At 44.1% G+C, this 16,222-nt stretch overlaps 1 protein-coding gene across 1 annotated transcript in view; it reads right to left on the bottom strand.

The window, feature by feature from the left end:
- LOC128901974 (netrin receptor DCC) overlaps positions 1 to 16,222 on the bottom strand; it is a 583,836-nt gene that overhangs the window by 362,053 nt on the left and 205,561 nt on the right. Inside the window, exon 2 of the mRNA XM_054184191.1 lies at positions 3,155 to 3,475. Coding sequence (XP_054040166.1) covers positions 3,155 to 3,475 — 321 coding nt within the window. The remainder of the gene's footprint in view (positions 1 to 3,154; positions 3,476 to 16,222) is intronic.

Raw genomic sequence — 16,222 nt, forward strand, 5'->3', positions numbered from 1 at the left:
TTGGGAGTTTTACGAAGATGCTGGAGGCGGAAGCAGCTCTTAGTTTCTCTCCAGCGCTCTCATTTCCATTGCAGCCTGGAACACTTCTACAGCTGGAGCATGTCGGGGCCATAAGGACCCTCGAGAAGTTCTTTGAAACGGTGTATTTTCCCCGTACGTGGCAGGCTTCATGCATAAAATTCTCGACTGATTAAAAACAGTTTTCATTTGCTACATTTTCTTTAGTGAAAGCACTTCAAGCCATGAAAGCAGAAGGGGAAAGGGCTTTAAGAGGGCAATATACTTTCAGTACCCCTGAGCAGTCTGTTCCACGCGGAGTTGAGTGTTACCTTTTAGCGGTGACTGCTTTATTGACTGTTAATGCTTTAAAAAGCGTGGTGAGACCACGTTCAGAGTCTTTACTGCAAGAGAGATATATGCCCCCCACGCAACACCAGCGGTTTGGCAATTGTAACCTCCAAAGACATAAACGTTGATGTATTCTACGTTGCCAAACAGCACAGTAAGTGCTTAAAATGCTGTGAACAGACCTGTAGTTTAAAAGTGACACTACCCAAGATTAGACTGTAATTCAGTGAATGAATCTCTTCCTAAAACCTGCCGGAAATATTAAAGAATGGAATCTTGCGCAGAAGTGGGAGACTAAGCGAAACGAGGATGTGTTCCGTCAACATGAACACGATCTTCCCCTCATCGGGACGACGCAATCCCACACACCACCACCGTCATCATCATCTCATCTGGGCGAGAGCAATAGGGTCTCCGGAAAAAGTCTGTTTAGCAGCGATACCTTGTACATCACACAGGGATCAGAAAGATTTAGTTTTCAAGTGTTATGACCTTAAACGTAGCTCTAGCCTAACCCAGTACTCATCTCCGTAAAGGGAGGCTTTGCTGAACAATAGGAAGTTTATTTGCTTTGCCAAGCAATGATTAACACAACACGCTGGAGTGAGAGACCTTCATCATTTCTCCTCTTGCCCTCTTTCCCCGACTCTGTTGTGTTTCCATCTGCCAGTGCCTTAAGTCAATGATGTTCTGCCAACATTGCACAGTGACTCCTTCAAAAAAAAACCAAAACAAAACCAAACAACCCACAAAAATTCTGCTCGCTCAGGAATACGTGTCCTTCAGAGAGCAACATACTATTTCTACTTGAAGAACTTGTTGCCAATTTTAAGTGCCGTACACCTAATATTCCACCTTATAACGTGAACCGTTTTCACACAATCAGAAAAAAAACCCAAAATAATCAGAATCACCGAGGTCAGAAGGCACCTACGGAGACCACCCAGTCCAGCTCCCGGCAGAAAGCAGGGGCAGCTACCAGCAGGTTGTGTTGGGTTGCGTCCAACTGGATCTCAACTATCTCCAAGACAAAGACTCCACCTTATAAGGAAAAATACTTATCTTTAAACTAACTTCCAGTATCTCAGTTTGTGCGCATCGTCTCTGGTCCTTTTCACCGTTTTTCCAATTAAGAGATCTTTATCAGCTCTTCCTGTTTCAGCCAAGCTGTTCTTGAACAGACTAAGTCCTGTCCTCCCCCTCCCAACGTCCCCCCGTCCCTGCAGGGTTATGAGATCAGGATCCGCCACGCCAAGCACGGTTCTTCCTACGATACGCTCGAAATTACAGAGCTGGGCACACCACTCACATATGTGCATTCAGTTAAAAAGAATAATTGGAGTGATTTTATTAGTTAGTGGTTGCCAACCACCAAAATCAAGGCCAAATAACAACTTGAACTGGCAAAAAGCCCTAGTTGGCAAAGCGCAGCTCTGCAGGCTCCCTCTGAGGGTGACTTGGTAACAGAATGACCAATTTATTTGCATCTGTGGGGCTCTCCATCACTTTGGGGGGGGGGGGGAAATCACAGCACAGGAGAACATACACTGGTTAAACGACCAGAGATGGAGACAGAAAAGTGGTGGGGAGGAGGTAGGTTTGGAAAGAGCCAAGACGCTTATTGCTTGTTTTAATTAGGTATCATAAGAAAACATGCCTTTTCTAGCTGGTAGAGAAGAGTTTGGAAGAGGGGAAGTGGAGTTTAAAGGACCTTAAGGCTGGAAAAGGCACCAAGTCCATGAGGGACGCTGGAGAGAGCAGCTGAGAAGACAGCTGCCTGGAGACCCTCCCAGTATAACTGGTGAGAGATTAGGAAGACGCAGGACGGCAAAAAGTTGTAGAATATTTTATCCTCTTTTCCCAAGGTCACTAAGTTAGTCCTGTGGATGGCCGCTCCACCCTTGCCGAGGGAAAGCAACCAGGGCACTCCTTAACAGGTCTACGTTAGAGCGATCAGCGATACGCAGTCGTTTCCATCCAGGAGAAGAGCAGAAACAAAAGGCATCCCCTTCGAATTGGCAAAATTCTTAAATAACAATCCTTAAAAAAAAATAATTCTGAACTACGGCACATTCTAGTTTTGTATTAGCGATTTTGAGTTTCTTTGTGCCTTTTATTTGAACAGTTTCAAATATTTTTCCCCCTATAATTAGATGATTAAGGACTCCCTACACCCTTCTACAGACCAATGAAGAGGCGAAAAGATTTTAAAACTTCAGATAAACATCTTTCACAAAGGTATTCGTTAAGTCAATGTGAAGCCATAAGCGTTCTCAGATGCCTCGTAATAAACTTCTGTTCCTTCTGCCGTATACCTACAACAAGAGCTTGAAAGGAAATACAAAGAGGCTGCTGATTCCAGCAAGCTGCATAATGAGTTCTTGTCTATGAAAAAGTTCCTAAACCATAAAAATTCGTACATTCAGTGCCCTACAGAAGTTTGGCATTTTTTTGTGTGATCCTCAATTCATCAGAAAAGCCGTTAATTTCCAACTTCAGAGGTTTCATCTATTTTGAAGACAATAAATACGCGGCAAATAATTCACAGCAACGAAGAGGTGATTAGACATATTTAAACAAGAATAATACCTTGTCAGAAATAAATTACTGTCGCAGAAGTGTCATATCTAGCTTTACTTCTTTTGAAGAAGGGGGGGGGGGGGGGGGGGGAGAAAACCCACAGCGCTTGAAGTGCTTTTATGTACAAATTTTGTGGTGTTTTTTTTTTTTTTTTTTTTTTTAAAAAAAGCAGCTTCTCACACAGAGTATTTGCAGCAATCCAAAGAGTAGGAAAGTTTTTGCCTACCTGCTACCATGACCTTAGCTGTCCGACTGATGATAGCTCCAATGCCTTCTAGAGATGCTTCACACTGGTAGAGACCTTCATCCGGCTTGTGGTGCCTGGAGTGGACTATGTTTTGTATCAAAAGGGATCCGTTGGCCAGTTGCTGCCTCCTTTCATCTACTGCCAGGTTTAAGAAGACCGCGTCTTTCTTCCATTTAATAACCGGGGCTCCTCGATCTGATTCCGCTACGCAGTTCAACAGCACGTTGCCTCCACGCATGGTGACGGCATCCGAAGGCTCAGTCAAGAACCTCAACGATGTAAAAGTCTTAATCTGTGAACCTGAAAGACCAAAACCATAAGACACGTGGAGTTAATATTGGTCGTACATTTCTATGGAGGAAGAAACATGCTATATTAGGTATAGAAAATCAATACAGGGAACCCACAGAGGCACCATAGATATTTCTGGCAAATATTGTAAGAAATTAAACTACGATTCTCTGCAAATTGTTAACACAAAAAAAACCCCAAGCATAAATTATATTTCTGTCCCATCACTACAAAAACAATATTTGCAGGTAAATGCTTCTTCTATATGTAAAACATGGAGACAAAGCAAAGCTAAAAAAATCCGTACAAGTATACGTGGCTGAGTAGGAAATTAGCATAAAACCACCGTACCTCCTGAAGTTTATCTGGAGAATTTAATTGCTTAAAGGACCTATTCTGGCTATGGGAACTAAGATGCATTTCTGTGCGACAAGCACAAAAACAGCATTGGGCCTCACTTCATTTGCTGTTAGCAAACAAGCTGGAGGAGAGCGTGCAGGGGTGGAGCCTGCCCATCTATCAGAAACAGCGCCAAGACCTCAAACCTGGCGGATCTTCTTCCACCTCACCAGACCAACGTTCCCCTCACCAGATCAACTAGTCTGGCCACTCCTCTCCAGGAGGCAGCAAGAGAAAAAACATGGGAGGATGTTCTTTACGTAGAGAGGAGGCAGGAGAAGCGTTGAGAGCGCCAACTCTGCCAGCTGCACACCACCCCTACCACGGCACCGAAGACCTGAGATTCCCACCTGCTGCAAGAATGCCGAGGCCAAATTCTTATGTGTAACAGGACGCTAATCAACTTGGTGTAGGTTAGAAGATAAACCAGACTGTAAAGGCAAAGGGAGACGCCCTCAGAGCAGAGCTACAATATGAGGTCTGCTAAAGAGTACAAAAATCATTAAACTGCTTGAGAACACGTGGATGCGATACACCAAAAGGGCACAACTCAACACGAACAGTCCTTTTTCTCTATTACATCACGTATTTTCTAATGATCTACAAACAGGCAAAGCACATCCAACTTGTATTTTTGCACAACAGCCTTCTCAAATCTCAGCTTCTCACTCGAGTATAGCCACTATCAGAGTAGTTCCCACTATTATCACCACAAAAATCAACGTTTCTGCCACATCACTGGCTTGCCCATCCCACCCTGTCCAGGGGCAGCACCTCTGAGGGCTTCCAGGTTTGGACATAGACCTCTGGTTCCCAGACACACAGGTTGCTCCCCAACCTCCAAACTCCATGCCAGTGACAGCGCTGCTGTTCTGCGCTCCAGGGCGTGGGGAACGGAGTTTGGAAACAGCTGTACATGAATGCAAAAATGGCTTTTTTTTTTTATTCTTCATCATCAAATGAATCCTTTTACCTCGTTAGAGCAAATAAAAACAAAGGTTTATGCGATAAAAAGATTCAAAAAAACCCTTTTAGTCCTAAGAAAAAGATTAATTATTTCAATTTTACACCTCAAACCAAAGCTTTCTATGAATAACAATGCATAAACAGCCACTTGGCGTTTTCTTTATAGAAATTAATTCTGTTGTCAAGTGCTTGGTTCCACCTGTACACTAACTGAAGTGGCAAGGTACCCAATTTTCCTTCAAGGCACATAAACAAAAAAAGTTGCGGCTTCAAAAACTTAAGATTTAGCAGAGGAGAACGCAAGAGTTGGAAGCCTCAACTTGGAGAGTATTTCAGGCACAGTAACAGCAGCGCCGTAAGAACTTAGAAAGAAAAGAATTGCCCGAGAGTATCAAGAGGAACAGTCAAATCCTAATTTGTTTTTCATTTACCTTAATGCTCTGATTTCAGAGCTTCTTCCAGAACTACTGGAAGAAGCACATCAGAATTAGGCCCAAAAGCTGCACGTTGGCACGGGGCACTTTTGCCATGAAACATGGCTATCAGTATAAAGGTACATTTACAATGCATAAAACAGCAGTTATTTTAAAAATGCACGTTCCCTTTTCCTTCCCCTTCTCCCAAAGGCAACTGCGTTCTGTTTGCAAATCACAGCTTCCTGTTGGACATTTTATTTATGCCACCAACACTTAGAACACAGTTTAACACAGCTGTTTATGACAGCATGTTAATGATTTTATGTGCCTATTATCACAAGTAAATAATCCACTTCTGCAGGAGAAACGGGGTTATGACAGCTTCCAGTGCAGCGAATGCAGAAGTTACAGAACTTAAACAAAGATTAACTTTCTTTTCATGCAATTACCCTTGCAGTTCAGTTGCAATTTCAGCTATTCATGTCCTTTGCAAAAGGCATATTTAACCTAAATTGCTTTACTACAAGGAACCCAACAGCTTGAATAACCCGGAAAGCTTTCTGAATAGCAAGAAAAAAAAAAAAAAACTAAATCTGCTTGGAAATATTATTCCTGCAGATAGAAATAACGGTGACGCCTTAAAAATGGAAGAAAATGACCATGTATCTTCCGAAGAGATTACTTGGAAGGATAAGAATCTAATGGGCATGTTTTTGTAGCACGTAGGTGCTGAATCATAGAATCTTCATGGTTGAAAGGACCTTTGAGATCATCGAGTCCAACCATACGCACACACAAAAAAAAAAACCCTACAATCTGTGTCACTAGAGCATGCCCTGAAGTGCCACATCTAGACGTTTCTTAAACACCTCTAGGCATGGTGACTCAACCCCCTCCCTGGGCAGGCTGTTCCAGTGCCTGACCACTCTTTCAGTAAAGTAATTCCTCATAAAATCTCATCTAAACCTCCCCTGCCGCAGCTTCAGACCGTTGAGATGGAGAAAGGTAGAAAAGCATTTGAAAATCCCGTTAGTACCTATTTGCATATCTACACTACTGGTCCAGTTTGGAAATCCCAGTTGCAGCGTTACACTCAACGCCAGGGCACCTTTCCCAATAAAGTGTCATCTCATCACGCCCTTGACTTCCACAAAGTTGCCACCCGAATTTCTACTTCAACCAGCAAACACTAAACCTCTAGACCAGATTACAAGAAGGAATACGCTACACCTGATACAGAAATCTATTTCAGCACCTGAAAAAAAAAAATAAATTCAAATAATTTCATGATATAACCCAGGATGAACAAACACTTTGTTGAATTAAGGGAGAGACCCAGGCTTGACCACACCACACCTCCATGCTTTCCTTCTATACGCATAAAACCAAGGACTGTCACCTGAAAAAAACCCACCAAAAATCCACCTGTGGAATTAAAAAAAGTTTTAAACTTTACTCACACTAAGAAACCAAACTCTAACGCAGTTTATGAAGCATGTTGAACATGCTCTAAGCAGGCTGATGGCAATTTCAGCTGATGTAGAGGACAAGTGGCCATAACAGACAGCCCGATTACTAGAAGGCCACTTCAGCACAGTTTGCCTCCAAAAAAAATACGCATATTTACCATTTCTTATTATTGGGGGGTTCTTCCCAAAGGGAACTTAATTACTCCGTGAAGATTTCTGTATTCATTGTATATTCACTAAGGACAGCGCATACTTATATGCATACATATATACACGCGCCCTGAAACAAAACCGAGCCTATGAAAGAGTTCTTAAGACATTGTAGAAACTACAAGCAAGTGCAATTTCTCTAGCAACTTTTCTTAATTGTACATTTACTTTTAGGCCAAAAGCAGAATTCTAACGCATTTCCCTGGATCCCTTTTCTCCTGTATAGTATCTATCATAGAACCATTTGGGTTGGAAGGGACCTTAAAGGCCATCCGGTGCCACCCCCTGCCCTGGGCAGGGACATCTCCCACCAGCACCAGGTTGCTCCAAGCCCCGTCCAACCTGGCCTTGAACCCCTCCAGGGATGGGGCAGCCACAGCTTCTCTGGGCAACCTGGGCCAGGGGCTCACCACCCTCCTGTTTAAAAGCATCAGGATTTCAAGCCCAAGCCAAACACCATCCATGCTCCTGCTACCCCAGGTAGAACAGCCCATACCTGCTCTGCTCCTAGAGATCCTTTAGGTCCCTACTGCCTAAAACCCCCTTATTCTGAGAACAAGACCCAAACAAAGCAAAGCTCCATCAGCTTATGGAGATCTTTCCTCCTGAGGCACTCACTGCAGCTTGTTTTCTCTTTCTTTATTCTCCAAAAGCGGGACTGCCATCTCCAAAACTCTCACGGCCTCCACTCCTGCGTGGTGGAAACCCAGGGGGAAACCCCCGGTTGCAAGCCCGGAGGCAAGAGCAGCCTTTGCAGTCTGAAGTATCAGGTTTGCAAGGCAGAGCCCAGCCAGCCATCTCTCCAGCTACCTATCGCACAGCCTTTTAACAGCTGGAAACACGAAGACAATAAAAAAATAATGAAAAAAGTTCTTTACTATCTCTCCCTGTCCTTGGGCAGCTTCCTTGCCATTGTGCGTTAGAGTGTCTTCTAGCTGAAAGAGCTACAACTGTGAAGTTACTTTGCCATTTTTATAAGCAGTGTAGGGGACTCATTTGAAAACAGAGATGCTAAACCTACAGTTTAATCCTTATTGCAACAGCTCAACTGAAACGGAAGGCAAGGGAGGAAGTTTATAAGAAGGCAGCCAGGCAGGAGAAGGAAGAGATGACGAGCTCTTATAAAACTTGCTGTAAAACACGCTCATGTTTTCTGTTCCCAAGTTTTGCTCCCAGTGGGAGAGTCTCTCCCTTTACTTGGCATTTTTGCTAGCACCCGTAATTTTTCATCTGCGCTTACTTGCAATCCCTCAGAGCTCCAAGACATTGAACAGCTGAAAAAAAAAAAACGAAAAAGAAAAAAGGCTACGGCGATCAACAGTCACCAAGTCATGGAGAACGCACTTGTTTACACTTGCACTGGGCCCTGGTTTGATGGTCCCCCCAGTACGGTTTGCAAAAGCCAGCCCATCCCCATAGTGGATGACGCTTTCTTCTATCACCTGCATCCCAGCAAGGACATCCTTGCAGCTGCCTTGGGACACCCTGCCTCCCCTGGGACTTGCTACCAGGCTTTTTTGCATCTCAGAGGCCTTAAAAGTCAAAATAAGAGAGGGAAATGCTGCTATAGCTGCTTTATCTGGCACCAAAAAAATACATTCACCTTCTACACACATGCTCAGAGCTGTCATTTGAGGCCCAACACTCTTGATATTTGAAGAAAACAGACTTAAAGGAAATAGAGTCCTGCAAACCTGAGGCTGCTGAAACCGACGGGGCCAGGGCACTTTTGTGCTTCCTTTTCCCTCTGGCTACAGGCGGCGCAGAACAGCTACGAGCACAGATTCACGAGCTCTACGGCTTAACTACAAACTTGAATGGAAGGCAGTTGTAAAGATTAAATACCTCCTCCACAAAGCGACCGTCTCAGCTATTCCGAGCACATCCGTGTCATCAAACAAGCCCGTAGCGCCGCTTGGGGATCTAAAGCTCCGAGGTCAAGGAGAGCGCCCTTGGCAATAGCCCAAACGTCCTTTAGCCAAATAAAGGAGTAGAAAACTTGAAGCTAAAAGACCCCGTCCCTGGTCCCTCGCTGCTTTAGCAACCAAGACATTACCCTATGTGATGACCTGCTTTGTGATACAGGAATAAAACTAATGGGCTTCTCACCCTGACAGGTAACATCACAGCAACTTCAAGGTTATCATTCTCCAGGCCACAGACGAAATTAACATTTAAAAGATGATCTCTGATGTGCTTCTTAATCAGTCCCTCGCTTTGAATCCTCCACTTTCTGTTCTGGCTTTGTGAAACGTAATCTTCCAGGGTGGGTTGTGGGTTCTTTCTTTCCCCCGCTTCATGTTCTGCATCAGTTGCTTCCATTATAGAGAGGGAAGAGATGTCACAGTTGCAAAAGCATTTGACCAGGCCACCCCCGGAGCTTTCTTCTTTTTCAAATAAACACTACGAAATAAGGCTTTTTGCACACAGACCATTTGAAATCTGTGAATACAGAAATACCCCCCCCAGTCTCACTGAAATTTGGTAGCAGAGCACTGCAGCTGAACTAAGTCTATTACAATGAAGTGTATTTATGGACACTCAGAAAACACATTTTCTCTGAGGATTTTTTTTTTGTCCCCCCTTCATTTGTATGTATTAGCTTAACAGCCAGGCTAATAAGCATTTATTTACATGCTTAGGTAATGCAAAATATCCAGCAAAACTTGATACAGCTGTATCTGTTTACAGAAAATACACCAATCAAAAGCTTACTATATATATTAAAAGGAGAATTCTTGTTGGAATGTTTTTATTATAACCTATGATGTGCCTTCTGGGGTGCTGAATATTTCATTTCAGCTCTATGAAATTTTGAAAAAAAGCTAGCCTCATGCCTGCATTTGATGTTCAGATGTAGAAACAAAAAATTCCCGCTCCAATTCCCGCTCAGTGGCAGTCTCTGGAAAAGACAGAGTTCAGGTCCCCTAAACTGAGATCATCTGATGTCAGGTGTAGGTAGGGCTTGCCTTAAAACAGCGAGATTCTCATTGCCTAATTTCAGCCAAATCAGTTTGTTCAACAAAATCTAGTCTCCCCAACCCACAAGCCTTGCAGTATGCACTGCTTCTTCAAGCTTACAGAACAACAGACCAGTCTGGGTTGGAAGGGACCTCAAAGACCATCCACAGGGCCACCCCCCTGCCCTGGGCAGGGACACCTCCCACCAGCCCAGGTTGCTCCAAGCCCCGGCCAACCTGGCCTTCAACACCTCCAGGGATGGGGCAGCCACAGCTTCTCTGGGCAACCTGGGCCAGGGGCTCACCACCCTCACGGCAAACAATTTCTTCCCAATATCTCATCTAAGTCTCCCCTCTTGCAGTTTAAAACCGTTCCCCCTCATCCTATGACTCCACTCCCTGATAAATCGATTGAAGTTACAAGTTCATGGGAACAAATTATCCAGTTATCCCTGGAATAAAGTGAGAATCATTTTGCTTCCCGCACAGCGCAGAGGATGCACGGCACAAGGGTATGTGGCTACATTAAAAAAAATCTGGGTAGTACTGGAGGAGAACTGAGGTTTGTTCAACACGGCAAGATACAGCATCTCTTCTGCTCCAAAGCTCTCCTGAACTCCAGGCAGCAGCCGCTCCAGACCCGAGTCCGTGGGAAACCCAAACAGAGCCTGGTGTTTTCTTACAGCCAAGGCAGTGGTGAACTGGATTTCCATCTGGAGAACCCAAGAAAACTGCGGAATGCTGAATTGCCTGGACATTCCAGTACGTTTTTTTCCTCCATACTTTTGTTATTGCTTTAATTACACTACCAGAAAATCATATTATTTGCCAGATTTCCTCCCTTTTCCTCAAGATAACCTCTACCTGCCAATTTGCACATTGTTCCATAGCGAAAAGAAAAAAAAAAAGATATGGCGCTGTATCTACAGGCAGATAAAAGAGGTATCACCAACTCGGATGTTATTTTGAACGATCCCGTAAAGGTTTCAAACAGCTCGCAGCAGAAGAGTCCCGCAGAGAAGAGGCTGCGGTCAGTTCGTTGCCCCAAGGTACGTCACCCCGCCAGCGTGGTACTCGTTTCAACGTTCTCCCCAGAAAACGCCTTCTGTCTTTCTGACAATGAAAGAAGTTACTCTCAACTGTTAAACACGCATCCGAGACACACCACATTTCAGCTCTGCCTATCGGAAATGGTCTGTTTTCCAAAATTTGAGGAGTCAGCCGAGCGTGGCCCTACAGAATAGGGCTGAAAAGTCAACTCCATCCTGACAGCTACAGCACGTCAAAAGCTGTCTCCCAACACCCCCAGTGCAACCTTCTCATTTAGGGAGTTAGGAAAGAGAGATTTCTACACTGAACCTCCAAAAGCTCCAGCCTTCTTCCGACAGGGTTTCAGTCTGCTGCATCCCATTTCAAAGTCCAGACCAGCAGAAGAAACTGCAGAAGAGACACCCAAGAGGTGGCTGGTTACAGATACGGGACTAATTAAAGTAGAGCAAAGAAGTGAATTTTGGGTTTTCTGTAGAGGCAGAAAATAAAACAAAATAAAATCACTTAAATTATTAGATTACCTTATTATTAGATTAAATCACTTAGATAACAAACTGCATGGGGAGGGGATGAGGGGATCAGGGCAGAGCAGTAAGGAACACCAAGGATGAGAACGAAGACGAATCCCCCGGGGCAGCGGTGAAGGAACAGCCAAGAAGCAGGGTGGGAAAAAAAGAAAAGAGAAAAAAAAAAATCAATCCATCACTGAATCCAAGCCAAGCAGGAAAGGGCTAAAAAGGGAGAGTTGAGTGGAATATAAACAAGAAAAGGCCCACGGATGTGGCCAGATGCAGGTTTCGACCAGTCACTGTGGAAGAAGCCGGACGGCAAGAGGGAGACATGAGCCCACAGAACAGACGTTTCGTGCCCAGATGAAAGAGCAAAGGAGAGCAATAGCTGGAGAGGGCGAGGACATGGAGGCGTACGTAAAGGGGAAAGAAAGAAGTCAGGTAAGAGGAAGAATAAAAAGGAGGGTGAGAAGATAAATAATGAACAACAAGAGATCCTGAGTTAAAACATCAAAAGAACACATGAGTTGCTGAAAGAGGAAATCCCTTGGAAAAGCTTAAAGCTAGAGAGACGGGCAGAAGAAGCATAAACAAAGCCAGCATTTCCATTTCATTTTTGGGGGGATGGTGATGCATTTCAGGGGGGGAAAAAAAAAAAAAAAAAAGAGAGCAGAGGAAAAAGCAGGAGTGAAGGAGATGGGGAAAAAAAAAAGCAGGAAAAACCCAGCCCAGACTCCATGAATGAGAACTCTGTGCTGAATTTGAGAGCATTAGAGCCCAGAAGAGCCTATAGCACAAATAGCGCTGCTCAAACGCACGTGGCAGCGCTCAGAATAAAGCCACTTCTCGGGAAGACAAAACATTTAGACAGGGGGTTTTTTGTTTTCATATTTGTTCATTTCTTAAATGCATTCCTCCTTCCTTGCAGGCCATTTAGTAATGCAATAAATTAATTTGTACTTTAGAGTGAACTCTTTAATCCTTTTTGTTCTCTCCCCTCCCCATCAAATGCATACTACCGAATTTGCATGCATTAGCATAATGAAACATTAATTACATCGCATTTTGGATAGGACAAGCATAGAGCTTCAATCAATCTCAATAACTCGCATCAGGAAGGTGAAAACCACTGGCCAGGCTTATCAGGGCGGCATAATAGACACAAACACACCAACAGCGCCTGTTGCGGGTGTGATTTAAACCCAGCATCCAAACCCCAAAACCACTCAGAAAATTACAAAGAAAATAATACATATCAATTATGTTAATGATACACAGACAAATTGTTTTCCCCCGGTTTTGTTAGGAACCAGAGCTGTGTTTGCGCCGAAGGATGAGCGGGACTGATCTGGCACGTCCCACCCGGGGGGTGGATTATCGCCTTCAACATATTGGGTGATAGAGCTGCCAAAAATAACGTGCGCGCAGCCTCCAGCAGCAAACTCCAACGACTTTACGGAGACTGCTTCCAGTCTGAAGTTATCATCTCATCTGCAGCCTTCTCAAGCGCCTTCAACATATTGGATGCTGTCGCTGTGCTTTGTGTCGTCCGGTGCCTCTCCCACGGCAGGCCCATGGGACAGAGGGACCAGCCAGGGCCCCACAACCAAAAAGACCTCACGAGTCTCCTGCCTGCATCTCCTCACCCATACCCAAGACTGACATACGCATAAAATAAACCAGCACCCAAGGTAAGGCAACAGGAGCTCGGTCGTGTCCTCCTCCCATTACTGCGCATACAGTATCTTAATTATAATGTTCTCTCCATTCCCATTTACAAAGCAGAGAAAGCCAGTTTCTCGTTCAATCCTTGAAATTAAAACTCCCCCACTTCTATTTAGTAAAAGGCTTCTGGGAACACCCGAATGGTGTTCATTAAGGAAACAAACTGCCATGCCGCAATAATGTATGTGAACGTTAAAGAAACAAATGGGGACTTCACTGCAGATGTAGAGCCCTTCCCTCCTTGCACAATGAGAGCACACAGCAAAGCCGATGGACTGTGTGCCCTGAATGCATCATTTCAGCTTTTGAAAAACCCAAAAGAATTAAGACAATAAAAAAAAAGTCTAATCTGAGCATAATCTGAGTCATAAAACATCCAGCAGCAATTGAGACCGCTGTTGTGAGGGATAACCAATGAATATCAAACTGCTCCCCATCACACTCCCTTAATGCATCAGCCTTTCCAGCAGAAAAAAAACCTACTCCATTTCATTTCATAATAAATCACAGTTTCCTTGGTTTACTTTAACTCCATGTCTCTCAACTACAGTAAGTGAAGAATAGAGGGGCTAGACTAGATGACCTCCTGAGGCCCCTTTCCAACCAAAACTATTCTACAAGCCCAACAACAAAAAGAAAAAAAAAAGAAAAAGAAAAAAGAGAGAGACAAAAAAAGCCAGAATCCCCCTACAGCCCTAGGAAGAATCCCAACCTTGAAAAAATTTAAAAAAAAAATAATGAAAATCACTAGCTAGAAAATTAACCTCTCCTTTGGGAGTTTGTCACACATCACAAGTCCCAGGACAACGGATCTGTCTCCAACTGAGCACCTTATAATTTAAGCAAAGCCCTATTATCCCTTACTTTTCAGTCTTACCTGATTTTTGTTTTGCTGGATAAGCCTAATAAATAAAACTTGAGTTCCGCATCTTTTAGAAGAGATCACGCCTAATATACGATGGGTCAGATTTTGACTAGGACAAGGATGTTCAATTTACATCCACAAAGCATCTGGACCTACATTTTGGAAGTCTGCAACACGATACCACGGAGAGCTTTTCCTGAAACCCACAAAATAAGAGATCCAGCTTTTGTGGCAGATCCGCACTCAGAGTCATTCATAAAGATCCAACAAAAAAGCATTAAATACCACTGTATTGAAGAGATATCATGGACCCTAGAAGAGACATTGCCCAAAATACCATCCAAAGCTGTCAATCCGAGTTTACTTGCAGGAGGTACAGTTTTTAGTTGGAAACTGGCTTTCCGCGACCTGCACGCAGTAAGTGGTATTTCTCATCACACCTGTCCTTCAGGCAGAAACGTCTTCAGAGCCCAGGCCTCCTTTCTCTGCCAGCTACCAAATACCGATTAACCGAGCATTTCCTAACAAGGAGGGGAAAAAAAAAAAAAAAAAAAGAAGGGGGGGCACAAATAAAAGGAATCGGCTCAGCAAATTTTGATGACTGAGTACAGAAAACCAAAGTCATCTGCCTCAGTTTTGGTGGCTGTGGGCTTCCAGCAAAGACTGGGAAGTGATCCTCCCCAGGACTGGAAAGGGGATAAGGAATCCCAAGTGATTATTCTACAATCAAGCAGCCACTTCTCCTTCATAGTAGTGAGGTTTCAAGGAAAATAAGTTCCTACGGGGAAAAATAAACCATTTCTGCCCAGGAACTGAAACACCTCAGATGAGCCCTCCAGTATTCTCACTTCAGTCACACTAGACCAGTGGATTCGCTTGTAATGGGTTAGGCGCAACATTTATTTTAATGAACTTGCAGAGTTTCTCATCAAATTGTAATAAAAGCTATATCCTTTCTGAAGTGTTTTGTTCCTGTTCGCTCCCTGAACATATGCTGTGTTTCAGTGGTAGCAAAGAGCATGAAGGAAACCCCAAGGTAAGGTTTACCTCTCCCTCTCCTCCTTGGAATACGCGTCTCCTAATGGACAGTCGTAACTTGACTCAAAGGACACTTTTTCCTCTTTATTCTGCTCTGAGCCACTTGTCCTCCAAAGGACAAAGAGTCTCAGCCTCTCTCCAACCAAAAGTTTTTCCACCGTGCTTTACTCATCTCTTTTCCTCTTCCCATCTCTCTTTGTAAAGGTGAGGATGCTCCTTCCAAGCTTTCGCAACAGCTGAAGAACGCTCTCTTCAAATCCCTCAAGACCCAGATCATTTTTCTGTCCCTATCTAACCACAGCCAACAAAGGAATCAGACTGTACTCTCCCAGGTCCCCCAACCACCAAAGCACTGAGTAAGCACTGAACGAGCCCAGATGTAGTTAAAATGTGAAGTCAAGGGGCCACCAAGTATCTACCCCAGCATGTGCCACCACACTTGGTGTAGAAACAAGTACACAGGGAGCCCTTCTGCCCCTCTCCTGCTGGGATCGGTGGTCACTCGGCCATGCAAGAAGCAAGACTTCTTGCGCAAAGATGTTCGACTGGAGCCCCAACGCTTCAAGATGAATCGCGTTGATTTGTGCCCAATTCCTAGCGCAGGTCTGTTGAAGAAAACACCTCACCAGCAAATCGCCGCAGAGTCACTCTCAGCAAGACAGAGTGTCCTGTTGTCTTCGGGCAAGCTGGCCCAAGAACTGGGGTGCACTGATGTTCAAAATGCCTGGAAGGCATAAGGCGAGTTTGCTGCGCAATTTAACCATGGAGACCTTTTTCTTGTCTCACTGACCTCCTTAAACAGAGATAAGTCCGTACCGCTCTTTGAGACCCTTGGACATAAAGTTCTTCAGGGTATTGGACAAGTTCACTTCCAATCCTTAACGCGTGCTTTAAGAATGATCAGGTACGAGGAGCAGCAGAGCACCCGTAGGAAGAGAGGTCCCTCACCCAAATAACCATCCAAGAATTACTATGCAAAATACTCAGTTGTTAAACACATCTTTTGAGAGCACGGAAAAACTTCTGAGTCAGGGCACAAAATTCAATCACTCTTATTAAAACATTGTGGATTAATAGGAACTTCCACTCAATTTTAAACGTGGAGCAAATAAATCCAAACCACCCCGAGGTCCTATTCCCGGTCTGAGA

Source organism: Rissa tridactyla, chromosome W (genome assembly GCF_028500815.1).
Source record: "Rissa tridactyla isolate bRisTri1 chromosome W, bRisTri1.patW.cur.20221130, whole genome shotgun sequence".
NCBI lineage: Eukaryota > Metazoa > Chordata > Aves > Charadriiformes > Laridae > Rissa > Rissa tridactyla.